Genomic DNA, 13,786 nt, shown 5'->3' on the forward strand with positions numbered 1-13,786 from the left:
CCAATATTTACATTCTTCGTTATCGTTGATATATTTCGCCATCGAATAAACATAACAACAACTACGCCACGAAGAAAATCATGCATCCAAGTAATTCATATAACATGAAATCAATCCACATAATCAGAGCCAAAAATTGGCTCTGATACCAATTGTTGGGGTTTTGGAGCACCTTGCTCAGCGGAAGACTTGTACAAACAAATAAATCAGACGTAGGATCTATTTGACCGATTATGAAATTAATCTATTCACATGTTAACACAGAATTGCATGCTAGAACGCAAATAATTCATGCTCATAGAATATAAATCTTAAACATGAATTCTACGGTTTAGAGTTATCGATTTGATTCTCCAAAGAATCGCCGATTGCTCGCGCCTTCTCCACGATGATCTTCAATACTAGACCACGGATCTTCTGACTGGTGTCCCGAACTGTATTCCGACATCAGGGTGGGCTGATCTTATCGAAACACTAGGACTCGAATAAAGAAGACAGAACTTTCTCACGGAGGAGGAGCTGAAAATCTCACGGAGGAAAAATTCCTGAAATTTTCATCCCCCCTCTCCAATTAGAGATGGACGAAATTTTCTCATATTTTGAATAATGATTCTGTCTCTTTTATTCTTCTATTTATATTAAGTTCATATTGGGCCCAGTTAGAGATCTATGGAAGGTTTTGGATATGAGCTCCCCCAATTAGTTTTTTACTAATTAAATTGAACCCACAATTTAATACAAGCTTATATTGGAATATTACGAGCAGCCACTACACACGTAATATTGACCTCCCCATCCAAATCTGAAATTACAAGTAATCCGGGTTTCCATTTTGTTTATTATTATTTATTTCTCACGCTTAGATAGAAATGTCCATTAATTAATTAAAGTCTGCTATGGACTTAATTAATTAACATCTTATTAATTCCAAGAGTGGACTTAGCAAGAAACACTTATTTATTATTCATGGAATAATTAAATTCCAACTGACCAGTTTCCGAATAATAAAACCTTGTTCAAGCTCCTCTTGAGGACATTATCAAACGAGACTCACCTCGCGCACGATTCAACATAATAGCAATCATAGCACCGCTAGATAATGATCACCACTACCCAATATACCTGGATCGTTGGGTGACGAAAAACCCGCACCTTTGGTAAGTCAAAGTAGTAGATACTCAATATCGTATGCTCAATGCTAACGTACATTGATTAAGAAATAGATATTTATCAAAACCGCGTCTTTCAGTAGATAGCATAAAGACACGTCTTGCTGTTAGATCCATTCAGTGCTATACCACACCAACGTCATCTTATTTCAATAAGGCTTAGAAATAATCGGACTGACATTGCAACCTTTCACAATAGGCAGCCAAAGCCTCTCTAGGTTGTGAAATTCTACTTTTTCTTTTGCAAAGCATTGCTTAAAACCGACTGTAGTACCTTAAAGTGAGTGCAGCCCACGACCAGTCTACTAAACAAAAGACTTAGGCTTTGTTTACTTCTTATGCATTTAAATGTTTATAAAATATCTTATAAACGCACAAGTAAACACAATGTAATAATATACTGATTCTATTCGTGCAAACTGCTCGAATAATACTGAATCGGGTTAAAAGTGGATTATAGAGTTTTTCCGTATACAAGCAAGATTCCTATTCGTGCGAATTTGCTCGAAACATGCTTTTCAGTATACTAAACCTAACATTTCAATCGGGCCAACTTGCTCATTCGGGTTATAATATTTTTGGGTTACAAATTTTCAATCATAACGCTAAACTTTCAAGTTTAGAACTGACTCATCGGGTCAATCGGACTCAATAATTTTATACTCCACTCGTACCATTAAATATAACACATTTATTTTTCGGCATGAATTTGATGTAATGTTGTTTTGTGAGTTAATGAAGAGAAAATAAAGGGAATAGATCCTCTGCTATGGAGGAATCATAGCAGATGCGGTTGTGCTAAAAATGCAGTGTTTCATCCTTCCCGAAATGGCACCATTTTGCAAATTTCTCAAATCAATTCTAAAGTTACTAATACGATTTATTTTACCGGGATTTTCTCTCTTTCCCGAAATGGCGCCATTCCGTCTTTTTCTTCTCTCATTTTACTATAATTTTCTCTATTTTACTACATTTTCTCACACTACAATTGCTTTTATTTTTGTTCTTAATTAATCCCTTCATCCTGCCATAAGCAAAGTCACTTCTTTTAGCATAAGATTTAAGGAATTAATATTTAAAGAGTTAATGTACAGAGAAGAAGGAAAAGTAAATGAGTGAAAATAATAAAGTAGGTGAAAAAATAAAGTAAGAGAGGAGATTTTTTGCTTAAAATGGAAATGACTCACATATGATGGGACATCCCAAAAAGGAAAGTGGCTCGTTTATGGTAAGACAGATAGAGTATAATTTACAATCATTTTTAAATCATTTACTGCCAGAGAAAAGTTATTACATTAACTTCCTTCGTGTTTTCCACTTTCTGTTGATTGGTTGTTTGTTTTCAACGGGAATGGTTGGAGCTATAAATATATAAAACATGCAGGTTCCACTTAGAGGTGTCAAATGGGTCGGGCTGGCCTGGCCTGCCCTGGGCCCGGTGAGACCCGGTGACTTTAGGCCCAACCTGAGCCCAATTAGCAAGTGGCCTGGGCCAGGCCTGGACCGGGCAAAATTTACATATTTTTATAATAAATGGCATTGTATGTAAATAAAAAAACAAATGAGGTCTTCATAATTTCATATCCAAAAATACAAATTCATAAAACTTGGTTAATCCGGATAATTTTGCCAATCATATGTGAAATTAGGCTCTTGAGAACTTGAATAGTGATAATATGTAATCGAAAGATAAACTCTCTCTATATCCGGCTCTTGATCTTCTTGTTCATTAAACACTATATCTGGTTCGCCATCTTGTTCATTAAGCACTATAGTCGGTTCACCTTCTTATTCGTTAAACACTAAGATCTATATGAGGTCTAACACTTTTCATTCCATCACATACACAAAATGTGAGATATGACAAACGCAACAAATATGGAAAAAATTTGCATCAAAATTTGGCTTCAATTTTTTTTGAAATATTTTATAGTTTTACCCAAAATGTAAGATATGACAAACGCATCAAATATAGAAAAAATTTGCATCAAAATTTGGCTTCAATTTTTTTAGAAATATTCTATAGTTTTACCATTATTTGAAGCATTATCCAATGTAATAGCCATGATTTTATCACTTATTTTCTAATAATTAAAGAAGACTTAATAGCTTAATATATAGATAGACCATCATGTGGATGCTCAAGTGATGAAAAAATTCAATTCTTTTTTCTAACATCCCAATGAGGCATAACAAATAAATATGCAAACCTTGTCTCAAAACGATAAGTCTGTAGTTAATGTTTTGAAGTTAGTTTAGAAAACAAAGTTTTCAACTCAATAATTTCATTTTCATACTGTTTACCATCTTTATAACAAGTATTTCGAGAAATATTTTTAAAATGAGGTTGAGATTTTTTTATAAAATTTGAGAAATAATGATTTTCAACCAAATTAAAGGGGAGTTCGGCTCCTATAATAAATTTAGCCCATTCAACCCTCACCTCATTTTGTTTATAAGCATAATTTGCAACGGTGCCTCTAGAAACATCTAAATTTTGTTGTCTACTATTGTCTAACAAGTCATTATCCTCCCAATTCTTGTACCGATTATATAAGTGTGTAGGTAGAGTACCCGTACCGCTATTAAGTCTTATGGTGAAATCAGATTTGCTTATCTTACACTTTGCTCTATCATTCTTTAAATCAAAATGATTCCACACTTTACTAGTCTTAAATCTAATTGGTGGTTTTAGCATAAGAAGAAGAAGTTTGAGATCCTGCAAAGGTGTCTTGTTCATCTTTCTCTTCTTCTATTGTTTCAGGTTCTATCATATACTCTAAAGATGGCAAAACAAGTTCACGTTGTTGTGGTATTTTAAAAAATGAAACAACAAACCAAGTTGTAATTAAAAAGCAACTAATTGAAAATAAAAGTAAATCTAACCGACATAAGAGGGTGAAGATCGTGGTCGGCGATTCAACAACAATAGACATGTTCCTCTTCTACAACAATGATAACAATAAGATTAATTAAAATAAGAAGAAACAATGTAAAGAACAATTATAAACAAAAAACTAAGTTCTAACATGAAAGCAACTAATTCAAAACAATAGTAAATCTTAGCAACAGAAGATGGTGAAGATCGTGGTCAGCAACTTGGCGACAATAGACATGGTTCCTCCTCTACAACAATCGAATAATGATCCGAGAACAACCAATATCGAATTGTTTGGACACCGCGTTACACCACAGGTTCACAACAACTCAATCAATCATGCATTCAGTTATCATAATAGAACTAGAGAACAAGATAGAGTAGGGAGCAGATGAACATGCTGAAAGTTATTAACCTATATTTATAGGATAACATGAGAAGTGCAAAAAATAGCAGTTGAATTCTTGGAAGGAGAATAGAGATGCAGACACAGATCTCTCATCCCTAATTATCGCGTCTCTCCTTCTCTAAGTACAATATTATAGGGAAACAACTAAAATCATGGAAAGAATAATTGGGATTATGGAATATTGGGAGGAGAAAGAATAATTGGAATTATGGAATATTGGGAGGAGTCAGAAGGGAAGTATAAATGGAATATTGGAAACGGCTAAAATCATGGAAAGATTAATTGGAACTATGACCATAATATGCGCATAAATTATAGTACTATACTATATAGTCTTCATATGTATCAGATATATATATACATGCAAAAATGTAATACCATGTAGTTTTATATAATCCCATAAAATCAGGAATCAAGATCTACTAAAATACACGATTTACTACATACATATTATAACATATACATATTATAACATATACGTACGCATAAAAAGTTTAACTAGTTCATCACTATAATTATGGAACATCTAATCTCTATAATTATGCAAATCACTTTTAGTTCTAGAATCCACTATTTTGTAAAGAGAGAAATTAGTTAGTGAATCTCTATTATTATGGAAGTCATGATTAATTCTAGAAGTAGGATCTAGAATCCACTATTTTGTAAAGAGAGAAATTAGTTAATGAATCTCTATAATTATGGAAGTCATGATTAATTCTAGAAGTAGGATCACTATTTTTATAGAGAAAAATTAGTTAACACATCACTATAATTATGAAAATCAAATTTGTTATAAATATGCAAATATTTTTTATAAAGAAAAACTAATTAACAACTAATCTCTATAGCTATTCAAATCAAATTTGTTATAACACGATTACACGATCAATTTTAGGAAGTATTAGTTAATAAATTAAATCTAAAAATAAGAACAACTTTTCTTGAAAGAGAAAAATTAGTTAACAACTAATCCTTATAATTGTAAAAATTAGTTCATCTATTATTCCAAATTACTCGGTGGTCTCAAAGTAACAATTTTTTTTATATTATTATACTTGTATTTATTGATATAACTTTTCACATATTAATCTTGAATTCATAAAATATATACTACTCATTGCATAAGTGAGTTGTACAGGGCCTGGGCCGGGGCCAGGCCGGGCCAGTCCTAGGATTATAAAACGGCCCAATTGGAGCCCAGCCCAGGCCCGATCTATTTCACTAGTGGGTCAGGCCTGGGCTGGGCCATCCCACTTGACATCTCTAGTTCCACTATGGGACATAGTTCATGTTTTGTGTTTGGTGCATTATTATTAGTTTTGATTGTTATGGAGTTTGCTATCTAGTATCAAAATATTTAGAGGAACATAATACTTGCATATATATTTTTTTAACGTAATGTTTACCTTACATATTTATCTTTTTGTGGTTTTTATTTATATATGCATTAATCTTGCCATTGATGAAATAGTTCAAATGCTTATTTTAAGCCTAGAATTGGTATTGAATTTGATAGTTTAGATATTGTTTGGATGTTTTGGTTCAATATGGAGGGAAAACTAGATTCAGAGATAGGAAACATTATTTTAACAAAAGCAAAAGAACTAGTCGAACAACATCATATAAATACATTTTTGTAAGGAAGGTGTGCGCCAAGAAGATAAAAGAGATTTTTTGACGCTGAGACTCAAACAAAATGTAATGTAAGAATGGGGATTACCTATGTGAATGGTATGTATTAATTAAAAGTGTTTATCGAAGAGCATAATCATCCCCTTCACTTTCCAAACACAATACATATGTTATCTTCTCAATGTCACATTACAGAAGTTCAAGCACATGAGATTGATTTGGCAGATGATGTTTGGCTCAATCAGAAATCGTCTTTTGATTTGATGAGTAGACAAGTTGGATGAAGAGATGGAATTGTGAAAGCTCTTTTTCGTGATTAATATGTTTATCTCTCATAGTTGTTTTCTGAGTTCTCCTGTCGTTGTGGACTGATCAAGTTAAAATGTCAAACTGATCCAGCTGATCGATGAATGTCTTCACCTGCAGGCGCATGTGAATGGATCCAGTGAACATTTAAACTGATCAACTTGACTTAATCCCAACTTATCTCGTGCGCAAATGGAGGAACTCAGGGCTTTCAAAACCCTAACCCACAATACTATTAATTAATAAAGGGAAGTAAGGATCGATCCCACAGAGACGATGTGTTCTACATTTGTTTAGGACAAAATGGGATGGTTGCTGCCACGCTTAACAGGGTGGGCTAAGTTAAACTACTTGATTGAATGAACTGGGAGACTAAACTAACTAAACTGATATGTTTGCTAAACGAAACTAAACTCTAATACTCATATTGAAGTTTCCGAAAATGGCCAAACAAAATAAAAGCGAACGAGTGTCAGTCTCCTGCAAAACGTACGATAAAGTAAACATTTTCTAACAACTTCATCTTCCTCACAGACTTAAAAGGAAACAGAGTATAATCAGATCTCGAACACTTCCTTCCTAACGAACAACTTGCAACCAAGCAAACTTAACATAATGAACTTGTAATTTAAAATCTGCCCTAATATATAAACTGCATCTATGTAAATAAACAACTAAGCCATAATCATGCAGAAATCACAAATCAACTATCAGATCTACAACTTCCAAAGATAAATCGGACATTGTTCATACCTTTAATCAACATAAACATATTTAAATCTACTCTACCATACTACAAACGACTGGATCTAAGCATCCTAGAACAGTTCATCCAAGATTTCTTTGCAACCAAGCAAAATCGTAAGTTGTCAGCTCAGATTCAACAAATTAAACAGTAACAAAATCACTTAGCCAAGAGATGCTCACAAATTAGGAATCAAAGGTAAAGCAGAGAACTCAAACATGGGAAACAGAACAATCCAAAGTAAGCTGAAATCATATCATCAAATTCACTTCACAAAAACATTCAGGTTTGATAACAGCAAGGAAACGTAAAACCAACGTAGCAAAACTTAAAAACAACAGATTGTATCTTCGCTCCTTCTTGGAACGGTGTTACACAGCTTCAAACTTCAAAATAAACTACCACCCAACTAAAACTAAAAACCAGAACCCAAATGTGTGTGACGGAAATCAAGAACGTGAAGTATGGTGAGCTCCCATTTCACCCCTGGAAGAGAGCTTAATGCTAAAATGTATCTCTGTATATCTCCATGTCCGTCCTCTCCCCTACTCGCGCTTGGCTTTCTATTTATAGAGAGACGTAGGGCTCTGATCCCTAGGGTACCATCCTGTCGAAAAGTCATTCCTCCCCTTGGCTTTTGGGGTTATTGGATTATGCTCAATCTTCTATGTGGGGAACTCCTGCTGGCTCCATTCAATTCTGACTTGGTCCGTTTGTGCAGCAAAATGTCTCCTTCTCCTTGATCCGTTCGTCCGCCCAATAGATCCGTTTATTCTCTTAATACGGCGGACTTTACACACACATGGCTCACATTTGCACGTTAGATTACAGAATTTGGTGTAGTTTTATCACAGAATAAATGCATGAAACGAGCCTCATCAAACAAGTTACATCACTTTTGTATGATGAAACTACAACGTCATTTAAATGGTTGTTTGAAACTTTTTTAGAAGCAAACAAACACAAAAGGCATCTCACTGTCTTCACCGACCAAGATCAAGCTATAGCAAAAGCTTCGCATGAGGTAATGTCAGAGATATTTAATTGGTTATGCACATGACACTTAATGCAAAATGGAAACAAACACTTAGGAAACCTTATGAAGGAAGGATCGTCTTTCTTGACATAGTTTAAAAGGTGTATGTATAGCTTTGAGGATGAGAAGTTTGAGGAGGCTTGGAGTAATTGCATTTACACATAAAATATAAATTAATCAAAACTATCACCAATCAATGATTCACATTAATCGAAGTAGCAACCAATCAGTTAAATATAAACCAAGGAATAATCAAAGTAAAACGAGTTCAGAACATTAAACAACAAAAAGAACTACGTAGAGTCAATTAATTTCATCCCCTGGGATTTTATACATTTAGCTATCCATAGACAGATAAACTAAATAAATATAAGAAAAATAAGACATGATCAATCTAACATAAACTAGATAAAACCTAGAAGAATTAATCTTGCTCTTGCTTGATCTCCTTTAAATTCTCTACTCCTTGTAATAGATCGAAGAATTATAGAGGATGGGGGAATTTATGTGTAAGGTAGGAGATGGAATGAAGGCCTCTAAGATTGGTGAATAATATATATTAGGTTATGAAGTATTTATAGGCTTGAAAAAGGTGTGGGGATGGTTATTTTCGTGCTCCATAAGGATTGGAAATTTTTTTGCTTCATAAGGTAACAATTTCTTTCATTCCCTGAACTTCTGCCTAATTCCCGTCAGCACTTGACCGCACTGTGCGACGTTCGTAGAATGGCCATAACTTTTTCTACGAAGAACTCTGATTAAGATGTTCAAGGTATCCATGCGAAGCTCTTTTAAAGATGAAGAGAATGATATATAGTAGACTCTGATTGGACATCATAATCGCTGAAAAAATGGGCTTGAACTGCAACTGCTACACGTGCATAATATCAACGGGTCGGCCGCTGGAAATGTTCTGATCTCTCGGGACACGTTTCAGCTGCTGCTGGCTAGGGTCCAGCGCATCGCTGTAATGCGCTTCTTCTCTAGTTTCCAGAATTCGACCTTTTATGTCCTTTTAGGCTCTATTTTGCACATATCACACAAAATACGTTAAAATGCAAAAATAGATCAAATATGCAAATAATGGACATGTAATGCAACTTTAATACTCAAAACGGTCCAAATAATGGCCTTAAAAATGTTCAAAATCCTAGTGTATCAGTATTCAAGTAATTTAATTCAATCACCTCTTGACTTTGATCCCAGAATTTGATCGCCTCTTGACTTCGATCTCAACAGCGGATCTTCTTACCTGTTTCCCCAAACTTGGAATTGACCTTTGTATGGGCAAAATTCATCAAACCTCAAAGACTAGACAAGAATTGAAGACAAAAGAACCCTAATTTTTGAAAATCTCCTCATCTGACTAGACAAGAATTGGAGACATAAGAACCTTAATTTTATGCTTTGTATTTTGGGCCAGATCACCGTTCTATGGAGGGTTGGATTTGAGTCACAGTTTAAGCATTCACTAATTTAAAAAAATTATTTAATTTAAGCCCAAATTTAAATATTATTATTAAACACTATGGATATAATATAGATTCCCGTCCAAATCAAGATTACGAGTAATTCTAGACTTCCTCTTTAATTAAATTATTTTCCATGTTAAAGATATAAAATATTATATTGATGAACATTATATATAATCTTCATTATAAGTGATAGTACATTATATATAGATAAAATTTTCATTATGGAACATAAAGTGTACGTTGATTTGATGTTTTGCACATACTTGGAGTTTAAATTTGAAGACATCCCTAGATATATACTTGGTGTGCGCTATATTGCTAACTTTTTAAGTTGCTAACTCTGCTAACTCATCAATGCAGTGTATTAAAAATGTCAACACGATAACATTAAAATGTAAACACATAATGTCAACACAGTATATTGAAATGTTAACAAAATTATGTGTTGACATTTTTAATATACTGCGTCGATCAGTTAGCAGAGTTAGCAACTTAAGAAAATTAGCAATTGATCACACCTCTACTTTGTTAAGTGTATTTTGTACTATATTGAAAAATATATAAATATAATCATGTAATAATATTTTAAAAGTGGTGCATGTTAACTTTTAATGTTAGATTAAATTCCAGAAAATATTAATGAATTTAGGTTAAATATACCCTCAAGAGATTCAAAGATATAATGGGAAAGAAAAAATTGAGAAGAATATAAAATGTGATTGATGATTTTTTTGATTTGTGGTAATATCTCTTTTTTTATACCTAAAAAGTGCAAATCCAATTTCTTAGGGACCTAAATGAAATAAACTCCTTAATAATAGGCGGAGGTATATAATTATAACCTTATTTTAATAATATTGTGTGTGTTTTGGTTTAATTCAACTAATCAGACAAATGTTTTGGTTGAATGAATTTTGAGGTAAAATGGCCATTCGTTTCTCCAACTTAAAATTAAGTGACCTATTTATGAAGTTTTCTTAATCTTAACAGTATAATCAGTACGTGTGTTTTCCATGGCCACCCATATTCGTTCTAAAGTCATGGTGCAATAGTATTCTAAATTAATTATGATGGGCTTTTGGAATTTTGATAATGGAAAGAATCGTGGGCGCTTTATCAGCAAACATTTCAGTAGGTTTTGATATAAAGTGAGTATGCAGCATCAACTACTAATGCCAGGTTAGCTCTAAATTGATAATTGCACTTCTCGGAATTTGCTTGTTATTTCTATAGCTACGACACTGAGATCTTGTATTTATTTTCTGTTTTTTTTACAAAAAAAATTATTATGTCAAGAAAGTGGCTTGCGCCCCTCTTTCTTCATCTTGATTATGCAATTTCATGAATTAGGGGGTGCATTAACTTCTGTTTCATGGTGGGTGAGAGCTCTGCTGTTTCAGTGTGCTCAAGTTTATGAAAAATGGATTTCAACATCAAATTATGATGATTCTTGATTTCAATTGAATTAATTGTTCATTCCTGTCAATAGATTTGAATTCTGCCTTATCTCATTCTGCATATATATATGCTTGCTGAATAAATCAATCATCACTTCACTTTGTAGTATAAATGCTCAACAAAGTTTTGATTTTTCCATCTTTCCTAAACTTGAAGACTAGTTTATATTGTTACGGCATATATGTATATATACTCATATCTTAACCAAATCCATTTCGTTTCTTTGATGCAATGCTAATTATATGTATATGAGTGAAGATATGGAAGATCCGAGGCCAAAAACGTTCCGAGAAAAGCTTGAGGCTTACAAGGCCATGGCTTTGAATACATTCAACACCAAGCCTATCTCACATTGGATTCTATTAGCTCTAAGCAGTGGAGCAATGCTCGTGGCGTTCCCTGCCTCGTCTCTACTGTCGCGTGTTTATTACTCTGATGGTGGGGAGAGCAAGTGGATAATCTCGTGGGTGGCTGTTGCCGGATGGCCTATCCCTGCATTGGTCTTGGTTCCTACTTATTTCGTTTTGGGAGTGTCTCCGACTCCGCTGAACCTGAAGCTCGTCGTGTCCTACATTGTCCTGGGCTTCCTAAGTGCGGCTGACAACCTCATGTACGCGTATGGATATGCTTACTTACCCGCATCAACTGCTTCTCTGTTGGGATCAACGTCCTTGATCTTCTCAACGCTCTTCGGATGCCTCTTGGTGAAGAACAAGATCAATGCTTCCATCATAAACGCTATTGTGATCATTACGGCTGCAATGGTGATTATAGCCCTTGATTCAGATTCTGATAGGTATGGGAATGTGACGGACAGGCAGTACGCGATGGGGTTTATCTGGAACGTGCTGGGGTCCATGCTGCACGGGCTCATATTTGCTCTGTCGGAGCTGGTCTTTGTGAGGCTGCTCGGGAGGTGGTCCTTCCACGTGGTGCTGGAGCAGCAAGTGATGGTTTCTTTGCTGGGATTTGCGTTCACGACAGTGGGGCTCGTGATCAACAACGACTTCCAGAATATGGCGTCTGAGGCAAAAAGTTTTAAAGGCGGTAGGAGTGCATACCTGTCTGTTCTCATCTGGGGTGTGGTTACATTCCAGCTAGGGATTCTTGGAGCCACGGCTGCGCTGTTTCTGGCTTCGACCGTGCTGGCTGGTGTGCTCAACTCGATACGAGTGCCCCTTACGAGCATCGCAGCCGTTGTGATACTACATGATCCAATGAGTGGTTTCAAGATCCTATCTCTCATTGTCACCTTCTGGGGATTTGCTTCTTACATATATGGGAATTGCACTCCAGATAAAGACTCATCATTATCTTAATATCTCTTGTATTAAGTTTTGAGTCTTTTTTATTTCCTTTATATCAAATGTACGATAAACTGGTCGTTGATGATTAAATATATGAATCATAATCTGTTAAACATCTCTCTTATGGTATTTGTGAGATAAATAGACCATTTGGAATTGGGCTTGATGAATTAAAATCATTGGGCTGAATTAATTCTAAGCCCGGATCCTAGTGTGTGGCCCAATTTGATTGAGGCCTGCTACTTACCATGGGTGAACCGATTGCTGCCGCGTGGGACTTCACTCAGATCATGAATATTGGCTGTTGGATCTAGGGTGTGTTTGTTGTGAGTGGTTAAACTCACACCTCTCTCTATCTGCCTCTCATTCTATTCTCTACACACTCTCTCTAACTCTTGAGCTCTCTCCGCCTTCTCTCTAGAATTCTCTCCATCTCTCTTCTGATAATGACTCTGGTCATCTTCTCCGTCCACTCATCTCGGTTCTAAGTGAGACCTGAGTGAGATCCTTCAACTTCCGTGTTGATGTATTGGATCTGGTGGTGATCGAACGGTTCTACTTCTGATTTGTTCTCCCGGTGTAGATTTGCGAGTTGTTTCATGTGTGATTGAGAGATATGTGACTTCTTGGTGTGTTGGTGGTGTTGCGGAGTGTTGTGATCGGATTCTTGTGAAGTTAGCTAGCGCGAAGTAGCAATCGGTGGATCCCTGGTATTTGGGGTCTGATTTGTCTTGCGGTGCTCCCTTGTGACCTATCGGTGAAGATAGGGGAGGTCCCTGGCCCAATGAAGTTGCATGTGCAACCTGAGCCATAGTCCCTCAATTTTCTGACTTGTGCTTCGTTATACTTTCTTGTCTCAGATCTGTTAGGGTCTGATTTCTTTCTATACTGATCAATCTACTTAGTGTGCAGGTCAAGTTCCAACAGTGATAGCTCAGAGTCTAGAACCGGTCAAGGGTTTAGACTAGAGCTAGGGTTTTCTCTGTAACTTGTAGTGCAGTGCTTTTTTTGTATAGTTTGTATCTTCTGGTTGTATTCTTGGTCTATGTTCTTGGAGATTGACCATCTCCAAAGTGTAATACAAAAAGAGGTCCCGGTAATTAGTGAATCTCGAGTGATCTGATCCCTATAGTGGTATCAGAGCCACGGGGGATCACTTGGGCACGCCTGGTCGCAAATATAAGGAGGTGGGCTCTTCAGAGTAAAGCTCGGCCTCCGGTATAGGCCCTGAGGTAAGACGGATACACCATAACGAAGGGTATCCGCTCTGGTAAATTGGCTTGATCCCTAAAACTCTTACTGCTTTCTAGTTTTAGGGTGGGCAGTTGTTGTTGGTAGTAGTCGCTTGCCGCGGCTTTAGGTTATCTGCTC

General features: G+C 35.6%; 1 protein-coding gene across 1 annotated transcript; it reads left to right on the forward strand.

Annotated features, from left to right (window-relative positions):
• Window positions 1-10,587: 10,587 nt before the first annotated feature.
• On the forward strand, window positions 10,588-12,528 carry LOC121748849 (probable purine permease 5). The gene is made up of 2 exons (XM_042143392.1): window positions 10,588-10,829; window positions 11,367-12,528. Exons 1-2 carry the CDS (start codon window positions 10,805-10,807, stop codon window positions 12,425-12,427), a joined length of 1,086 nt encoding a protein of 361 aa, XP_041999326.1. The 5' UTR covers window positions 10,588-10,804; the 3' UTR covers window positions 12,428-12,528.
• Window positions 12,529-13,786: the final 1,258 nt, after the last annotated feature.

The sequence above is a fragment of the Salvia splendens genome, chromosome 9 (assembly GCF_004379255.2).
Source record: "Salvia splendens isolate huo1 chromosome 9, SspV2, whole genome shotgun sequence".
Taxonomy (NCBI): Eukaryota; Viridiplantae; Streptophyta; class Magnoliopsida; order Lamiales; family Lamiaceae; genus Salvia; species Salvia splendens.

Bases quoted from the DNA above. Each gene is read 5' to 3' on its own strand.
- LOC121748849 (XM_042143392.1), top strand. From the start codon at position 10,805: ATGCAGCATCAACTACTAATGCCAG. The intron at 10,830-11,366 runs GTTAGCTCTAAA...ATATGAGTGAAG, and splicing joins GCATCAACTACTAATGCCAG to ATATGGAAGATCCGAGGCCA.